Source organism: Scatophagus argus, chromosome 22, assembly GCF_020382885.2.
Source record: "Scatophagus argus isolate fScaArg1 chromosome 22, fScaArg1.pri, whole genome shotgun sequence".
Taxonomy (NCBI): Eukaryota; Metazoa; Chordata; class Actinopteri; family Scatophagidae; genus Scatophagus; species Scatophagus argus.
This window is the reverse complement of record NC_058514.1, coordinates 15,633,900-15,650,086: the sequence shown is the minus strand read 5'-3', so window position 1 is coordinate 15,650,086 and position 16,187 is coordinate 15,633,900. Positions and strand designations below refer to the sequence as shown.

The window sequence follows — 16,187 nt, the reverse complement described above, 5'->3', positions numbered from 1 at the left end:
GCCTCAGTTGTTAACATTAAAAGTGACAGAAGTAGCTCTGTGTGTGAGTGTGAAAAAAAGAGGAGTGAAGTGGACAGAGTGCAAATCCTGCCTTCCTCCACACCTCGGCACGCCTGGTCAATCACTGCACAACATGAGCATGAGCCAGATTGTCTGTTTTGGTGAATTTAGAATTTAGCACCACCAGATCCTCCCCTGAGAAGGTTAGTCTTCAGACGCTGTTAAACAATCCAACAAGCACTTTGTTTGAGGCACAACGAGGCCTCGAGTCAAAGCTGCAGTTACATCATTTTCTCCACTGCTCCACACTCATCTCAAAACTTCAGTTCACAGACCAGTCTGTGTTGATCAGTCACCAAAAAAACATAAACTTCTGTATACATACATTTTTGATTTTGGACTGAATTGACCCTTTAAAGATTAACCAGATCTGAAAACGACTCCCTTGTACTCACTTGTACGAGATCCATTTTAAAGACTAAGAGTTAATAAGGCAGGACAGCAGAGACAAATGGAAGTGATTCAGGAAGCACAATAAGGTCGAAAGGCCACTCACCCTCGCACTGCTTGCCATCTCCCTTGTAGCCCGGCTTGCAGATGCAGTTGTAGGACTTGGGCGTGTTCTGGCAGAGGGCGTCGATGTGGCAGTCGTCCGAACCCTCTGCACACTCATCTGTATCTGCACAAAAATCCAAAATCAATAACCAATTAGACGTGAGTCCCAGCGGATTCTGATGTTTGGTTTAAACTTATGACACTTCATTTTCAGTGCCACAGTAATCCCTGGCTTCATGTATAAATAAAAATGATCCCAGTGAGCTCTACGTAGTGAGGTATACATCAGAAGCCAGGCAGAGTTTCCCTTTCTGGATTGGTTTCTTGTTTGGGATCATCATTAGTCAAAACAGCCTACTGGCACGCCCAGAAAGCATGCAATTTTGGGAAGCATTGTGCAGACGTTCTTCACTGTGAGTGAAGAAGACACAAAGCTCACAATTTGTAATACATGTCAGGCCAAAGCAAAGTGTACGAGGACTACCAGGAAAATGTTTGCATCAACAAACCTAATCAGACACTTAAAACACCATCACCCAGCTGAACGTGCCCAGTTTGAAGAAGCTAACAAAGGAAAAGCGGCTAAAGCTAAAGCTAGCCAAAACGCAAAGCCAGACACAAGCCAACAGCCTCTGATATGTTTCCTTGGTAAAAGAAGTGAAAAGACTAAAGCAATTACAAAGAAAATTATGGAATTCATGAATTTATGGCCCTGGATGATCCAACGGTCTCCATAGTTGAGAATAGAGGCTCCAGAAATCTGATAAATTACCTCAGAGCTGGTGAATTTATAAGCACCCTGTAAAATGATGCAAGTATCCAACATTTGCTTTGTTACATAAATTGGTTGCACCTGCTTTTCTTTGGTAAAGTAAAATATGTCAGATAAAGTTGGATGTACAGCTCTTTTGCAGTTAATTTTAATTTGTACCTCTTTGCAGTTGCTTCATTTTGAGAGGAAATTGTGAAATTTAATAATTTTTTTTTTATTATGAAATTAAAATTTTGAATTTGTTGATTTTTGGTGGTATATACTGTCAATTCTAGTTTTTAGAAAGAAAATCAGTATCGGCAGGTCATACTGCAAGAATGACAAATTGCAAGTTGGTACACCGTGAATTTTGTACACACTGACACTATTTAATGCATAATGAGGGCACATGAGGGGTTTCTAACTGAAGGGTAAAGACCACCCCAAAGAGCTGTTAGATAAATTGGAAGGGTCGCTGGTTTGCTAGGAACACTTAGGAACGCTTATCTGAAAAAAACATTTCAAAGTTATATATATATATATAATGAATAGATAGGACAGAACTCAGTACACATTGATTTTGATATTTTTCATTTCCCCGACCAGGTAAATTCCTGCATTCCTGAGTGAAAAAACCAAGTGTGTGCATATTATCAGAGTTATTTCAAAAATGCTAAAGAAGCCACTACAAACCAGTGCAGAATCACAAAGGACCGAAATAATAACCTCTATAACGATGGAAAACACATCTCTACAACACCGAATCCAAGGTAGTCTCATTGCTCATAATTGAGCACCAAGTGTTGGCTAACTGAAGCTAACATGACAAGTCATATTAGAAACAAAATGCCACACCACAGGTACAGCTAGCCACACCACGGCTAGCTACAAAAGGCAACACAGGAGATGTAAGGACACACTGTAAGGCAAGCCTTAGCTAGCTAGCTTTAGTTAGCTAAAGTGTATGTCAAGGCAAAGCTATAAACTAGCTAACATTGGTATTAATTCATAGAAACTTGACACGACTCAATTCATAAACTCTGAAAGTAAGGTTAAGACAGTTAGTTAGTGACTACTTACACTAAACTAATACCTGCAAGTTAAATGAGAACGCACATAAGCAGCACCTGAAAATTTCCTACGGTGGACATTTGTCCAGTTTGAGAAAACGATTATAATGATGTAATCAGTGTTATTTAAGCCTGGGATTGTGAGCTACAAATTCGAAAAGAAATGCTGCGTTAAAAACTATTCTGATTTGTCATCAGTCAGTGTCTAAGGGCAAAATTGCTGGCTATGCTTGCAAACTGTGTGAAAAGCTTTCTCTTACAAGAAGCAAGCACTTTGAAGCATACTGACAAGGTTTGAGGAAAGCAGCTATTGAGCATTGAGCATTGTGGGAAATGTAGTATCTAGCTTTTATGAAACTATACTATTCACTGTAAGGATCTGAATAAACATGTCAAACAGATGTGTACATGGACAGCTGTGGACACTACTGACTTGTAGTAATTCTATTAATGCTAATTTTCTGGAGTACACTAAACGTAATGACGTAAATGAGTGCACCCCTTTAAGGTAAAGGATCACAAGCGACAAAAAGTCTGGAACCTCTAGCCTAATCATATTTTTCATTCTGCACTTCTGAAGTAATGCAAAGTTGCCTCATTCAGCTTTACTGTGAGTGAAATTGAAGTTCAGTCAAATCCAAGGACATAATTCCAAACTGTCTTACTTAAATTATAAACCATTTTTTGCCTGACAATCAAAGAGAGCTCTAGAGTCAAGGTCCAGCCACAGAGAACATACAGAGAACAGAAGGCTTAACAGCTCCCCAATTGATCAGGTTATTGATAGAGAAGCTGGTCGCATCTGGGCTCGAATCCCAGGGCAGAGGGCCAACTCATTACACACACACAGAGAGACAGACAGACTCACGGGGAGGACAGAGACACACATTCTCCTGTCAAACCTATCGTTTCGCAGACTTTCACATCACCGCAGAGCTTCTCTGCTTGTCCTCTGCTTCCATCAGAATATAAATAGCCTGTGTGTAAGTAACCCTTCTGGAAGCTGCCTGTGGTTCAGCCCCTGCTCTCTGTCTGGCCCTCTGCCCGACTCAGCCCTATAAAGGCAATAAATAAACCATAAAACGGATTTTAAAATAAATATTTTTTCTGTGAAAAAAAAACAAAAAAGTTTTATTGTCATTTTAATGGAGCTGAAGTGAGGAGAAAGACAAGCAACAAGTTCAAGTGTTTTATGGGATTTTTGATGCTGTAGGAGGAGACGCTTTCCCTTTAGATCCTCTTCTTTTCAGCCTCTTTGCTCCTCCTGCAGTGTGCTCCTGGTTTTGACAAAGCCCTGTCCGGACGGTGGGTCACTGTCTCAATATTGACTCCTCACCCATTCACAGTGGGAGGCTGAACAATGTGCTGCTGCCCGGTCGATACTGGGCCCCTGCTGCCTGCCTTCCCGTTCCTCCTGGGACTCTGACGGCCCTCCTGCCACCACCACCACCACCACCACCCCCTCAGTCCACATTTACATACACACACAGCCTCCACCTCCCTCGTCCTCAGGCCACCAAAGCCGGAGACAAGGTGCTCTCTAGCGGCTCAGAGGACAGCTCCTAAAACCACCATCGGTAAATCATTTGCACCATTTCCAAACGGTGAGATATTAAAACAGGCAGCCCTCTCAATCCGAATCAAAGCAAACGAATGCGTAACCCAGAGATCAAGCTGTGGTTTCCGATTGAAATTGACCTTTGCGCGCAGGAAACTGAAGTTCCACTGAAGTCTGGGACGCTGGTTAACCAAGTGGAAATCAGTTTGCGCATCGCAAATACTGCGAGGTAAAACTGAGTCTCTGCAGAGACTTAGGCATCAAATAAGCCAGTTTGTGAAATCACGAAATTAAGCGTATAAAAATATATCATTTATGACTTTTCAATCTGTTAAATGTTTGTTTCAATGCCCATTTTATTTTCATCATTACGATGCTGTTCTCATTTCACAGTGGGCACAAATGCCTCAAAGTACATAATAATAATATTGGAGTACTTGCAATGAGCAGGGGTTACTGAATGACAAGTTTAAAGCGGCCTACTATGATTTTTTAAAATCTCCAATGACAGCATTAGGATATTCCCAGTCGTTTTTCACTTGTGTTTCCATCATTTTTCCTTTCAGGACTCCAAGCCACCTAAAAGTGCATTTAAGGCTAAACAATAAAGCGAGACAGAGAGGAAAGGGGAGCTCTTACCTGCGAGTCCGACATTCCCCATCACCCTGCAAGTATTTATGAGGAGGATAAACAAACAAACGTCCCGGGAAAAACAAGCGCTCCCCATGCTGACAGACGGTGTGAGGATTCAGCAGGGCTTTTCTGGGGGTTTGGACTGTGTGTGTGTGAATGTGTATGTGTGCGTGTGTGTGTGTATGTGTGTGTCTCTGATAGGAGAGGAGGAGGACCGCTTTTGGTGGACTGGCAGAGGCAGAGAGAGAGAGAGAGAGAGAGAAGAGCAGGAGAGAGCGGAGGCTAACTGAGCCCTCTGATTGGTTTGTTTGCGCCGGTAGAGGAGAGAGAGAGAGAGAGAGAGAGAGAGAGAGAGAGTGTGTGTGTGTTTGTATTTAATGAGCGATGGATGTACAGCGCAGCGTCATGATGGACATACTCAGGGTTCCCCAAACCTGAAAACCCCCAGCTAAAAATAAAATGTTGAATAAGTTATTTGACAAACAATTAAAACTCGAATTCCCATTAAGCTCTAACGGGATTTACTAATTAATTTATAAGATAAATCTGGGGGACCACCAGATTGTTAAAAGCAGAAAGAAAGAAAAGCATTTTTTCTGACCTTTTCTCCCGCTTCCTGTGAAAGATCCACATTTCACCTTCACACCTGCTCACAGTCCACAGCCTTGTCTGTGATGTAGGGTCACAACATCGGGAGTTGGAGGGGGAGTTTTTACTGTAGAAGGGAAATTTAATTTAAGAAGCACGGGCAGTATCAGGGCTTAAATACAGCCGTTTGCTCTTCTCCAACTTAGTGATACAGATGTCTGAGTCATGACAGGCCGTAAAATTTTAAGAAATACTGACACCTAGTGGCTTTATGTGAAAGGTCAAGAATGCCTGTTCAACTGTCTCAGAGCCCCAGACAGGGTACACATTCTTTGGTCTGCTGTCTTTCTGTCCATATTGTCCTCAGTTTTCTTCACTATTTGCACTATTTGCACTATTTGCCTCCTTATTTATATCTTATATCTGCAATTTCCCAGCCTGGGATCATTAAAGTATATCTATCTATCTATCTATCTATCTTATTTAATCAGGTCAAAAAAACAAAAAACAAAAACATTTGTTTCTCTGTCTATATATCCCTTACTATGTCAAACCATCCTGTCTTAAATGATTAAATTAATGATATGATCACACAGTAATCGACACAGTTCTCATTGTTTGAAGGCACTCCAAATGTGAACAAACAGTTAAGTTCAAGGATCAAGGATATTGAAAGAATATTATTGTAAGCCATTATATCCGCAATAATCAAACAGTCACAGAAACAAAACTTTCTTTCAGACAGAACATTGTGATGCACTTCCCATATTTAACGTATCAATAGCCGATGCCTAGTTACAACTTTAATGGTGCAATTGTAATTTGCAGAGGCTACAGAAATAAAGCGGACGAATAGAAAACAAACACCGCCATCTGCTGGACAAGTTCCTTAAACCTGCCCTCTTCAATGCATCATCCAATCGTAAAGTGAGGACAAGATGATGCCTTTAAGAGCAACGAATTTGGTAGGTTTGACATTTCAGACGGTAGCTTTTATTTTGCAGTCGGTTGAGATCCATTTGTAGGCCCAACATTTGCTACTACTTCAATCGAGCCACAGTTTTTCCAAACAAGTTCTACACGAACAACATACATGCATATTGATTTCTACGCAACGAGATGGGGTGAAATGAAAGACCTCAGTTGAAGTTGACGTTCATTGAACACAGCACGAGACTTCACCAACTGTCATGGCGTCTCCCTTGAAGGGGGATTGGTACTGGAGAGAGTAGCCGCTGTCATTTATCAGTTTCTCCGGTATATAGAGCAGCTAACCTCGACAGAAGAGGATTTTAGGAGCGGCTAGTAACCATGGGGACTGTCCATGCTAAGGTAAACTCAATTTCTTTCTCACAGCTGGCCTTTCTGTGGAGTTTTTACCATGACCTCCCTGTCCAGTTAGTGCTGAAGGCTCCAGACTCACCAGCATTTTGTACCCGATGTACTGTTACACACAGTGAGAGAAAGACCAACTACAAACAAATCTGACGGGCGAACGTCGGTGTACACGGGGGAACTGCAGGTGGTGAAATGATGCAACTTCACCTAAATGCATGCAATTCTGCCGATAGAAATAAAGTTTTACGAGAAGGCATTAACGTTTTCACAAAACAGTGTATTAAACGTGAGAAAAATAATTGTAAGAGCGTCAGCGTTGACATATTTACCTGTATGACCTTACAATGCCTAAATATGCCAGAAGAAGAAAGTCTCCAATCCCACAAATCTTCATTCATTTTGTACACACCCACGTGAACAAACCAACCCTGACCAGATGAGTGACTTTCACTGGTCGTAGGAATATGGACACTCTGACAAAGAGGTTGACTTTTCTGCGAGCGATGTCTCAGAGACTAAGAAGGGGTTATTGTTATGTCATTGTTTCTTTGAATTAGACCATGCAGGTAGTGTCGTTTAAAGCATTGCCCTTATCGTTGGTGCAGAGTCTGGATCCTCTCCCGATGCACGGTCGGGACTTGGGTGTCAACCCTGACGACATGATGGAGACTCCAGAAGTAGAACAGGAGGCCAAGCAGGAGATTCTCGAAAACAAAGACGTGAGTAGTACTAGTAGAAGTCCTACTTGTATTAGGATAGCTTTTGTAAAATATAAAAATCTTTATTATTTACAAGTAGTTAAAAAAATACACCAAATCTGGTGATTTGTAATGGTAGTCGTGAATTCTATGGGTCAAGGACACTTGTGAAAGCATATAAGTGCAACACAAAAATCTTTCACCAGACAAAACCAGCAGACACACTAGGAAGGAAATGTAAATACATTTTAATGTGCGGTCATACATATTTGATAATGATATGAATGCGATCTAAGTGAAATACCTTTGATTACAGGTGGTGGTCCAACATGTGAACATCCAGGGTCTTGGACGAACTAAAGAAGATCTGCTCGGTTATGAGATCTCCGATGTTTTCCACGCCAGAAACCTCATCGAGGTATGTATATTGCTGGCATGACGGTTTCAGGCGCTGAAAAGTTGTGGAAATCGATGAAGAGTCCAGCAGACGATTTCTCAGGTGGTTCGTCAGTGCAGAGCTCTGTTTCTGTCTCGGTTACAGGTGATGAAAAAAGCTCACGTCGCCAGACAGAGGCTGCTCCGCCTGGGAATCTTCAAGGAGGTGGAGGTTCTCATTGACACATCTGAAGGTAGCTCAGTGGCTGCGTGGTGTTTTCCTATGGGATGCGCTGACTGTGTGTTTGGTTCATGTGAGGGATTGCTTCTTCTTCCTCAGGTGCAGACGCTTTGCCAAACGGTCTGGATGTAACTTTTGAGGTGACGGAGATAAAGAGGCTGACGGGGAGCTACAACACCATGGTTGGCAACAATGAAGGAAGCATGGTGAGAGAGACTCTTCCATATCAGTTGTTTCAGTCACGTGTGCCTCTATATTGGCTTGGGGGGGAGTGTATAGGATGGTGATTTATTTATTTATTTTTATCTTAGCCAAGATTTCACAAAATTACTGCTAATATCCATGATCTCTCACATAATGCACACATACTTAAGTTTCTGAAATATTTTAATACCACTACTATGGAACATAGTGTCCGATTGGCTGTCAGGGGTTTCTGCTGCACGGTACGACTCAACGCCGCTCGATACAGTTTATTCATTGATGTGAATACAGTAATTGTGGTTGCGTTTTGCCATCAGTGTGCATGATGCTCTTGTCATATGAGTAGTAGCTCAGCTCATTTGGAACAAAGACTGAGGTGATGCTTGAAAAAGTACCAGGTACTTTCCATAACTCTCTGGCAACAGAAAACCAAATGAAGAGTGAGTCACGCCAACAAAAGAGATGCTTTAAAATGGTGTCCAGTATAATTTAAAATGATTGTCTGAAATGATTTATTGTAGATAATGTTTAAGTCAAAGATACTGCCTGTGTTTGTGAGTTGTGGCTCTGATTTACTGACATTACTCGACCGAGCGATTTATCAGTTAATCAATTTTTGGATGAATAGATAAAAACAGTTGTGGCTCAGTTTTGGTTTGTCTTCGCTGTGTTTTGAATATTTGTTTGTTTGTTATCAGACAGACAGCCTCAAGTAACCGTTAGCGTCCTGTCTTCCAGGTGCTGGGTCTCAAGTTGCCCAACATGTTGGGCCGAGCTGAGAAACTCACCTTCCAGTTCTCCTATGGTACCAAGGAGACGTCATATGGCCTGTCCTTCTTCAAGCCCCAACCTGGACACTTTGAACGCAAGTATGTCCCTGACATAGATCCAGAACTCACCTGGACTATACTGTTTTTCTATTTTCTATTTTTTTTGTCCATTACACACAAATCAAGTTCAATACTACTGAGTGCAGGGAATGTTCTGAATGTTCTGTTGATGGTGCATTCAAGGAAGCAGCAGCACATATCAAATCTCAAAGTAAAGTGTGCCTTTTTGCTGTAGGACGTGGACATCGGAACAGTCCTTCGGCAGCATTCATTGACAAGGCTTTGAGAAAAAAATGATAATAATAGCCATTTATTTCTTGAATTTGAGATGCACCAGGAGTGAATACAAATCTTGAACGGTAGCTGTAGTGCATCACCAAGGAGAGGTTGTTAAGTTTGCCGTTTTTTTTTCCACACCTGGTGTCCTCTGTTTCAGCCTCACCCTCAACATGTACAAAGTCACCGGCCAGTTCCCATGGAGCTCCTTAAAAGAGACCGACAGAGGCATGTCTGCAGAACTCAGTGTAAGTGACTGCGTGTATCAGTTTGGTGCTTTGGCAAGAGTTGGTGTACACATGTGAGTCTGAGGACGTGCAAATCCACCTACCTCCAAACTGCAGTGAGACAGCACTTCAGTTCGCCACCACAGTTTCCTCTCACGGCTGTTCAGCTAAGGAGGACGCGCTCATTATCTGCACGGTAACAGTGTGAGGGCCGAGTTCACACTTGAAACTGATGTTCTCCGTCTTCCTGTGCTCCTGCAGTTTCCTCTTGGGACGACCAACCACACGCTGAAGTGGGAGGGTGTGTGGAGGGAGCTGGGCTGCCTGGCGCGCAGTGCTTCCTTCGCCGTGCGAGAGGAGAGCGGACACTCGCTGAAATCCGCCCTCTCGGTACGCAATGGAGCTTTTTGCTACGTCCTAGTTCACCCAACTTTTCCGATTTTTTTTTTTTCATGAGGTTTAGTGCATACTTTTCAGGAAATGTCTGTGAGAGTTATAAAATAATTTTTCTATGCTGCAGCAGTTCAGTAGAACTTATGCTTTGTTTGTTTGCAGCACACTTTGTCAGTTGATTCAAGGAATTCTGCCATATTCCCCAGCAGAGGCGCCTTACTCCGGATCAACCAGGTAAGTAAGTGGGCTTGTGTGCCCATGGAAACACCTCGCTGAACAAATAACATTTCACGCTGTAAAATCAATGCAGTTATTTATTTTCAAATTATTTCCAACAGCAAAGCAGCAAATGTGTTCTCACAAAAGGAAATACCAAAATTCAGATGGCCTTCCCTTACATGTCAGATGTTTGGTAGATAGTAATAGAACGCAATGAGTATATATATATATAGCTAAATAAAAAAAGTTAATAAAATAATAGTAAATAAAATGAAAGTGAAAAAATGAGTTTCTCTTCTTTTAAGAAGGGTTCGCCTGTTATAACTCTTGTGTCTTTCTTGTGTATGTTACTATTGAGCTGACGGTCAGAGTTCTTATGGAACTGAACAGTCACATACTGCAAAGGGCCACTTACATGTACTTACTTAGATGCACATTCTGTTTCAACACATAATGTAAAAAATGCTTATTAAGAACAGCTGTTTCCCCTCGAATGGCGTAAGTCAAATTCTTTAATCCAATTGATGAATTTTGACTTACTTTGTTACGTCTATGATGTTTATCAGGGTGTAAACTTTGAATGAGAAACTTTGGGTCAGTTGTGACGTGTGTGTCCAGTTAGGGTTGGGTCATCTGGCCAAAATTTATGTTATAATTTGAGTATAAATCGTGATCTTTTCTTAATTTTGAAATCCCCTGTATACTATCGTCAGACTTAAACTAGCCTCTGAATTTTCCCATTTGTACCATTTAAAACACAGTATTTCATGAAAGATAGTTCCTCATCAGCGAATCCTCTAGCTGGGAGTTAGAGTGTGTTAGCTATATTTGCCCCATGACAAAGCAACAGTGAATCGGAAATCTGAAATTCTTCCCAAACACAGTTCATGGTCTGTCCGCATCACAAAGATGTGATCGAGGTGTGTGTTTGCCGTGCAGGAACTCGCTGGCTACACGGGAGGAGACGCCAGCTTTTTGAAAGAGGATTTTGAGCTGCAGTTCAACAGGCGGCTCTTCTGGGACTCGGTAAGACAGAATTAAGTCCCTCCAAACCTGTTTTATCCTGTTTTTTAAATTACATGTGTTGTTGTTTCGTTGTATTGTTTGCTCATAGTCAATCTATAAACAGGCCTCGTGGACTTTTATTGTCATGCTTCCAGGCTCTGCTATGAAAAACAAGAGATTGTAGGTTTATCTGTATTTGTAGTGTGCACTTGTTTTCCTTGTGGTTTTATGTATGTAAAGGGAAACATTTTGCGTCCTCTCAGGTCCTGTCTGCTTCTCTGTGGGGTGGGATGCTTTATCCCTTGGGGGGACAGCCGTCCTGCATCGCTGACAGGTACGTCGGACTTCTCCAAGGGCTTGTCATCTGGCTCTGACAGTCAGACACTGGCACCACTCTTTGACCACAGTTTGCCTCTTCCTATAAAGCGACTGCACTCAAAGTGCTGATCCAACATTTAAAAATCAAAGCTTATTTTGAATGTTGGCTTCTTAAGAATGGTCAAGGTTATCATTAAGAAGCTCTGCATGTAAAGTTATTCAGTTCTTTTTTATTTAACTTTGTGCTGTGAATGAGATCACTGAAAGTTAAGTATTTTGTTTAGATTCTACCTTGGAGGTCCCACCAGTGTACGAGGGTTTGGGATGTACAGCATCGGGCCACAGAGTGAAGGTAAAAACCGTTCAAGATGTACGATCTGCTTCCTCCCACTAAGTAAAAGTAGAGCCAAAATATCCTGGATACAAGCGAATCCATCTTGCACTGGTGATGTAATTTGGAGCCAGAGTTTGTGCAGTAGTGGTAGTGGCAGTGGAGTTGTGGGATTGAGTTCCCACACATACACCTGCCTGACCCAATCACTAACAGCGCCCAGCTGTCAATCATGACATTTCAACCCCTTATTAGAGCATCAGATAACTAATTAACACCAAACTTATTAGAATAATTAACACTTGAATATACATCAGCATGAGAGGAACTACCTAAAATGACAGAAACTTTCTTTGGGACAAGTTTATTTGATGTGTACCTTGAGTTTTGTGTTTTTGAGGGAAAGAGGTTTATCAGCTTACTGCAGCCTGCCACCAGGGGGCGATCAAGATGTTTTGCCTTTACTTTAGGGTAGCTCTCATGTTGTCCATCTTTACATACAGTTAGTGGCTAAAAGACTACAAGTGGTGAATATTTGAGTACACAGAATATCTAAGTTATTTTATTTCATTAATTAAATGATACTGAATGTTAGCTGGAGTTAAAATATTAAGGATTTAGGTCTGCTGTACCTTAAACTGAGACTGTGGTTAATTGCTTGTCCCATTAAGTAGTGTAGTACAGCAGCTCATACTACCCATGTGTGTTCCAGGTGACTATCTGGGTGGAGAGGCGTACTGGGCAGGTGGTCTGCACCTCTACACGCCGTTGCCTTTCAGACCAGGCAAAGGCGGCTTCGGTGACCTTTTCAGAACGCACTTCTTCCTCAACGCAGGCAACCTCTGCAACCTCAACTATGGTGGGTAGACTGAAGACAGTACTGAATGCATTAACGTCATAACAAGGAGGTAATAATTACGTTATACCGTGTAAATAATAACCAGGCAGTAGCTTGGTATTAACAATGGATCTATTTCAGTAATATCAGTTATAATGTGCCCTCTCTTATGTTCCAAACATTCCAACTTTTTTTTTTAAGTAATGCTGTTCAAATATGTTTAATGCTGTTATTTGAAAACTCCTGAATCAGATGATTACCCCATTAATACTGTAAATATTACTGTACTATTGCCGCTTGACTCTCTGCGATGGCTTTGTATCGGGAAAGCTTGCGGTGTCGGTTTGTGACACGTTGAGGTTTATGTGCGCAGGTGATGGTCCTCGGGCACACCTTCAGAAGTTAGCCGAGTGTATTCGCTGGTCGTACGGAGCGGGCATCGTGCTGCGGCTTGGGAACATCGCCAGACTGGAGCTCAACTACTGCGTGCCCATGGGAGTTCAGAGCGGAGACAGGTAGGCTACTATTGGCTTCCACTCCTAGATATTGTAGAGGTAAGGCTCGCCGTTGTTGAACCCGTCACTGGTAGCACCCATGACTGCTAGAGGCAAGTCTTCTTCTTCCCTGCCTTTGCTTGCACTATAAACATTTTCTGGCTTGTTACTGCTGCCAGCTGTCACGAACAAGAACAGCATGTGTAATCAAAAAAAAAAAAAAGACGATATATCTGATTTGCTGCCTTTTTTTCCTTCACTGTCCCTCATGAGTTTAATTGTGTTACGAGTGCCGTGCTAAATCAGAGGTCTGAACCTCAAAAAGCTCAAAGTGCAGCATAGGGCAGGACAATAATTCCTAACCTCTGCCTTCTCTCCTCTCTCAGGATATGTGACGGTGTCCAGTTTGGAGCAGGAATCCGCTTCCTGTGACGTCATCACTCCACCGCCCTCAGTGTTCCAGAAGAGGCTGAGACGTGAAAAGGGAGAACGTCTTGTTTTTTGTCACCTGTAACTTGTTGTAGAGTGTGTAATCCAAGCATGGGTCACATGTACTGGGAACGCCCCCTTCCCACCCCCCCCACCTCTCAAACCCTCTGTTCATATGTGCTAGTAAAGACTTTTGAACAACAAAGTTCCGGTGCTGAACCACACAACAAGTGAAACTATTTATAATACAAACTGAGCAGACCTTCTGTGATTTGAGAGAGGAAAGTAACCAGATGTAAAATTTCTTCAGTAGTAACCCAAAAAAAACATGATGTCAAAATAGAAAAAAAACAAATGTACGGTGAATCTTTGACAAATCCCAACAACATATTAATAAGTTCCTCTTTCCTTGATGTGAAATCTCCAGCACTGGTGCCTTGTCTGTGGAAAAAGTCATCTACTAGTGATTTTTACCCACAGTGTTTCCTGTGGTGACACAAAGTATGTTTCCAGAATGTTAAAAGAGATTTTGGCCATCTTCCCTGTATTTGCCTTCCAGGACTTCTTCTCAACTAGGAGCACAACTGCTTAATTTTTTTGTTTTGTTTTGTTGTGTTTGATTGGCAGTTAACTGTAAACCACACACTCTTCTGACCTGATGATTTTTGTTGAGTGGTACTTTGTGATCGAATGACTGCAGTGGCAGGCGAGGGACTGAACCGAGAGAAACCAGCACTTTTAAATTGAAACAGTGGAAGAGAGTCGACCCTTATGCCAAAGTAGTTTGTTCAAACGTTTGTTGTGTGACTTGAAGAGGTTGATCTCTGGGGAACCGGAGGTAGAACCCCCCCCCCCACCCCCCCTCTAGCCCCACCCCCCACCCTCCGGGCGACATCCACCACCAGTGCTCTTACCGTTAGTCCTATTTTTGATGTTGTTGAAGCTATTCACAAGTAAATCACTGCTGCTCCCCTGGTTTTTCTTTGAATCTTTTGTGCTTTTTCAAATTCAGCAATGAAGTGGGAGAAACGACAAGGTGCAGGTATCACTTCTGGATATTGTGCTCTTAACGTTCCTTGTCTTTCAGTTGAGCTGACGTTCATTGTTAATAAGGCCGACTTTTTCCGGACGAACATTGATTACATTTTGGACCACACCTCTTACATCTGTTAAAAAGTTTAGAACTTTGACTTGTAGCTTTTGGTGACATCAGCAAAACAGTGTTGCAACAGCACAGGAGCTTTATAGTTTGATTATTGAATAGCTTTATTGCATTATGGGATAAAGGGACATCCAATAAGTGGAATAAATGTAACCATACTTGCCAGGAAGATATCAGGTCAACAGTGAGAGTAAGACTGAGTGTGATTTGAATAAATGTGTGTGTGTGTGTGTCACACTGCTCTGCCTCCCTGCGGTTGACTGAACCTTTGCTCTGCAGGAACCTGTGCAGGGCAGTTGAGTGTGGATGGTTCCAGATGTGTTGTTTGATCAGAGCTTGTTCTGTGTGGGAGTCTGGGCAGGTGTACAGCAGGTGAATGCTGCAAAGAACTGCAGCTGTGTGAGTATAGTGCAACTGGATTAAAATTACTCAAAAGTTTATCTTTTAACTGCATATTGGTGGTGCAGCACCTTGTTACCCACATAGTCCTTGGTATGCACTGGCCATAAAACAACTACAGTATGGTTACATTGTCTGTATGATTATAGAATGAGAACCAGCACAGAAATACACAAATACACATACATTATAAAGAATAAAGATGACTTTGCTTAACAGGTTTATCAGTAACCTAAAAACTGTAACAAATTTCAGTGTGATAATGTCTTTAATAGAGTGCCAGCACACTAAAAGGATACTCTGTGGTTAGACTTTGTGCATTGTATGCTTAATGGCCTTTGGTTTTTGGCACTGGGCACCAAACAGCTACAGAAAGGTGAGGCTACTTTAACAGCATGTATGAGACTACAGAGTGAGAGCCAGCACAAAAATGTGTAATGAAATAGTAAAAATGTTCATTCAGTTGATAATAAAAACATATCCAATGATAACTTTATGTACATAACCAAAACTTTAAAAAAAAATCCAGAAACTCTGGAGTTCTACTCATATAAGGCTTTTAACATTGTTGTAAACAATAGCTTGTGGCTACTGCACAGCCGTTTGCCATAAACACGATTAACTACATTGTATATAAATGTGGCCTTGATTAAGAGGTTGGGTGTACATATACAAATATTATAAAGATATAAATGTTCTTTTAGATAGATAGATAGATACTTTATTGATCCCAAGGGAAATTCAATCATCCAGTAGCCCATTACAGCAGTGTAGATTAGTCAAAAAGCAAGCAAACAAACAACCAAACAAGGCCTAACTGTTAGTAGGAAAAATAGACTAGAAGTATACTAAATAAAATAAAATATGCTACATAAAGTACAATAGAGTGCAGAGAAAGCAGGTTGACCGGATTGACTGTATGTTTAAAATAATGAACTAATAAAAAAGCCACAGTGTAAACATAAGTAAACAGATTGCTACTCAGAAATGAGTTATAAAGTGCAGGTTAATTGTGCAAAAACATATAAGATAAGGTGCATAGTGGAATAAATATCCAATAAATGTGATTTTTTTACGCCTGGTGTGACTCAGGCACAGACTGTCCCTGGGATCGTGACTCCTGAACACCCAGAGATGTGTTGTAGAGCCTAATGGCCAGGGGAACGAACGAGTTCCTGAGTCTGTTTGTGGAGCAGGTCAGATACAGCAGCCTGGTGCTGAACACACTCCTCTGGCTGATCAGAGTCCTGTGCAG

The 16,187-nt window shown here is 41.7% G+C and overlaps 2 protein-coding genes across 7 annotated transcripts in view; one reads left to right on the top strand and one right to left on the bottom strand.

The window, feature by feature from the left end:
- The window catches only part of scube1 (signal peptide, CUB domain, EGF-like 1), a 104,053-nt gene extending 97,131 nt beyond the window's left edge, over positions 1-6,922 (bottom strand). For 2 of the 6 annotated variants that reach the window (XM_046378523.1, XM_046378524.1), the window contains exons 1-4: positions 6,823-6,922; positions 5,169-5,282; positions 4,574-4,599; positions 557-679 (exon numbers count right to left, since the gene is read on the bottom strand). In XM_046378523.1, the coding sequence (XP_046234479.1) occupies positions 557-679; positions 4,574-4,599; positions 5,169-5,282; positions 6,823-6,887 (328 nt within the window). In that variant the 5' untranslated portion in view covers positions 6,888-6,922. Of the gene's footprint in view, positions 1-556; positions 680-4,573; positions 4,804-5,168; positions 5,283-6,578; positions 6,754-6,822 lie in introns of those variants that run through there. The other 4 variants (XM_046378525.1, XM_046378527.1, XM_046378528.1 and 1 more) reach the window with 4 other exon arrangements.
- On the top strand, positions 6,169-14,986 carry samm50l (sorting and assembly machinery component 50 homolog, like). The gene is made up of 15 exons (XM_046378529.1): positions 6,169-6,487; positions 7,099-7,212; positions 7,508-7,609; positions 7,733-7,820; positions 7,907-8,013; positions 8,750-8,880; positions 9,278-9,365; positions 9,606-9,734; positions 9,900-9,971; positions 10,896-10,982; positions 11,225-11,295; positions 11,564-11,631; positions 12,323-12,469; positions 12,822-12,963; positions 13,329-14,986. Exons 1-15 carry the CDS (start codon positions 6,467-6,469, stop codon positions 13,372-13,374), a joined length of 1,413 nt encoding a protein of 470 aa, XP_046234485.1. The 5' UTR covers positions 6,169-6,466; the 3' UTR covers positions 13,375-14,986.
- The last annotated feature ends 1,201 nt before the right edge of the window (positions 14,987-16,187 follow it).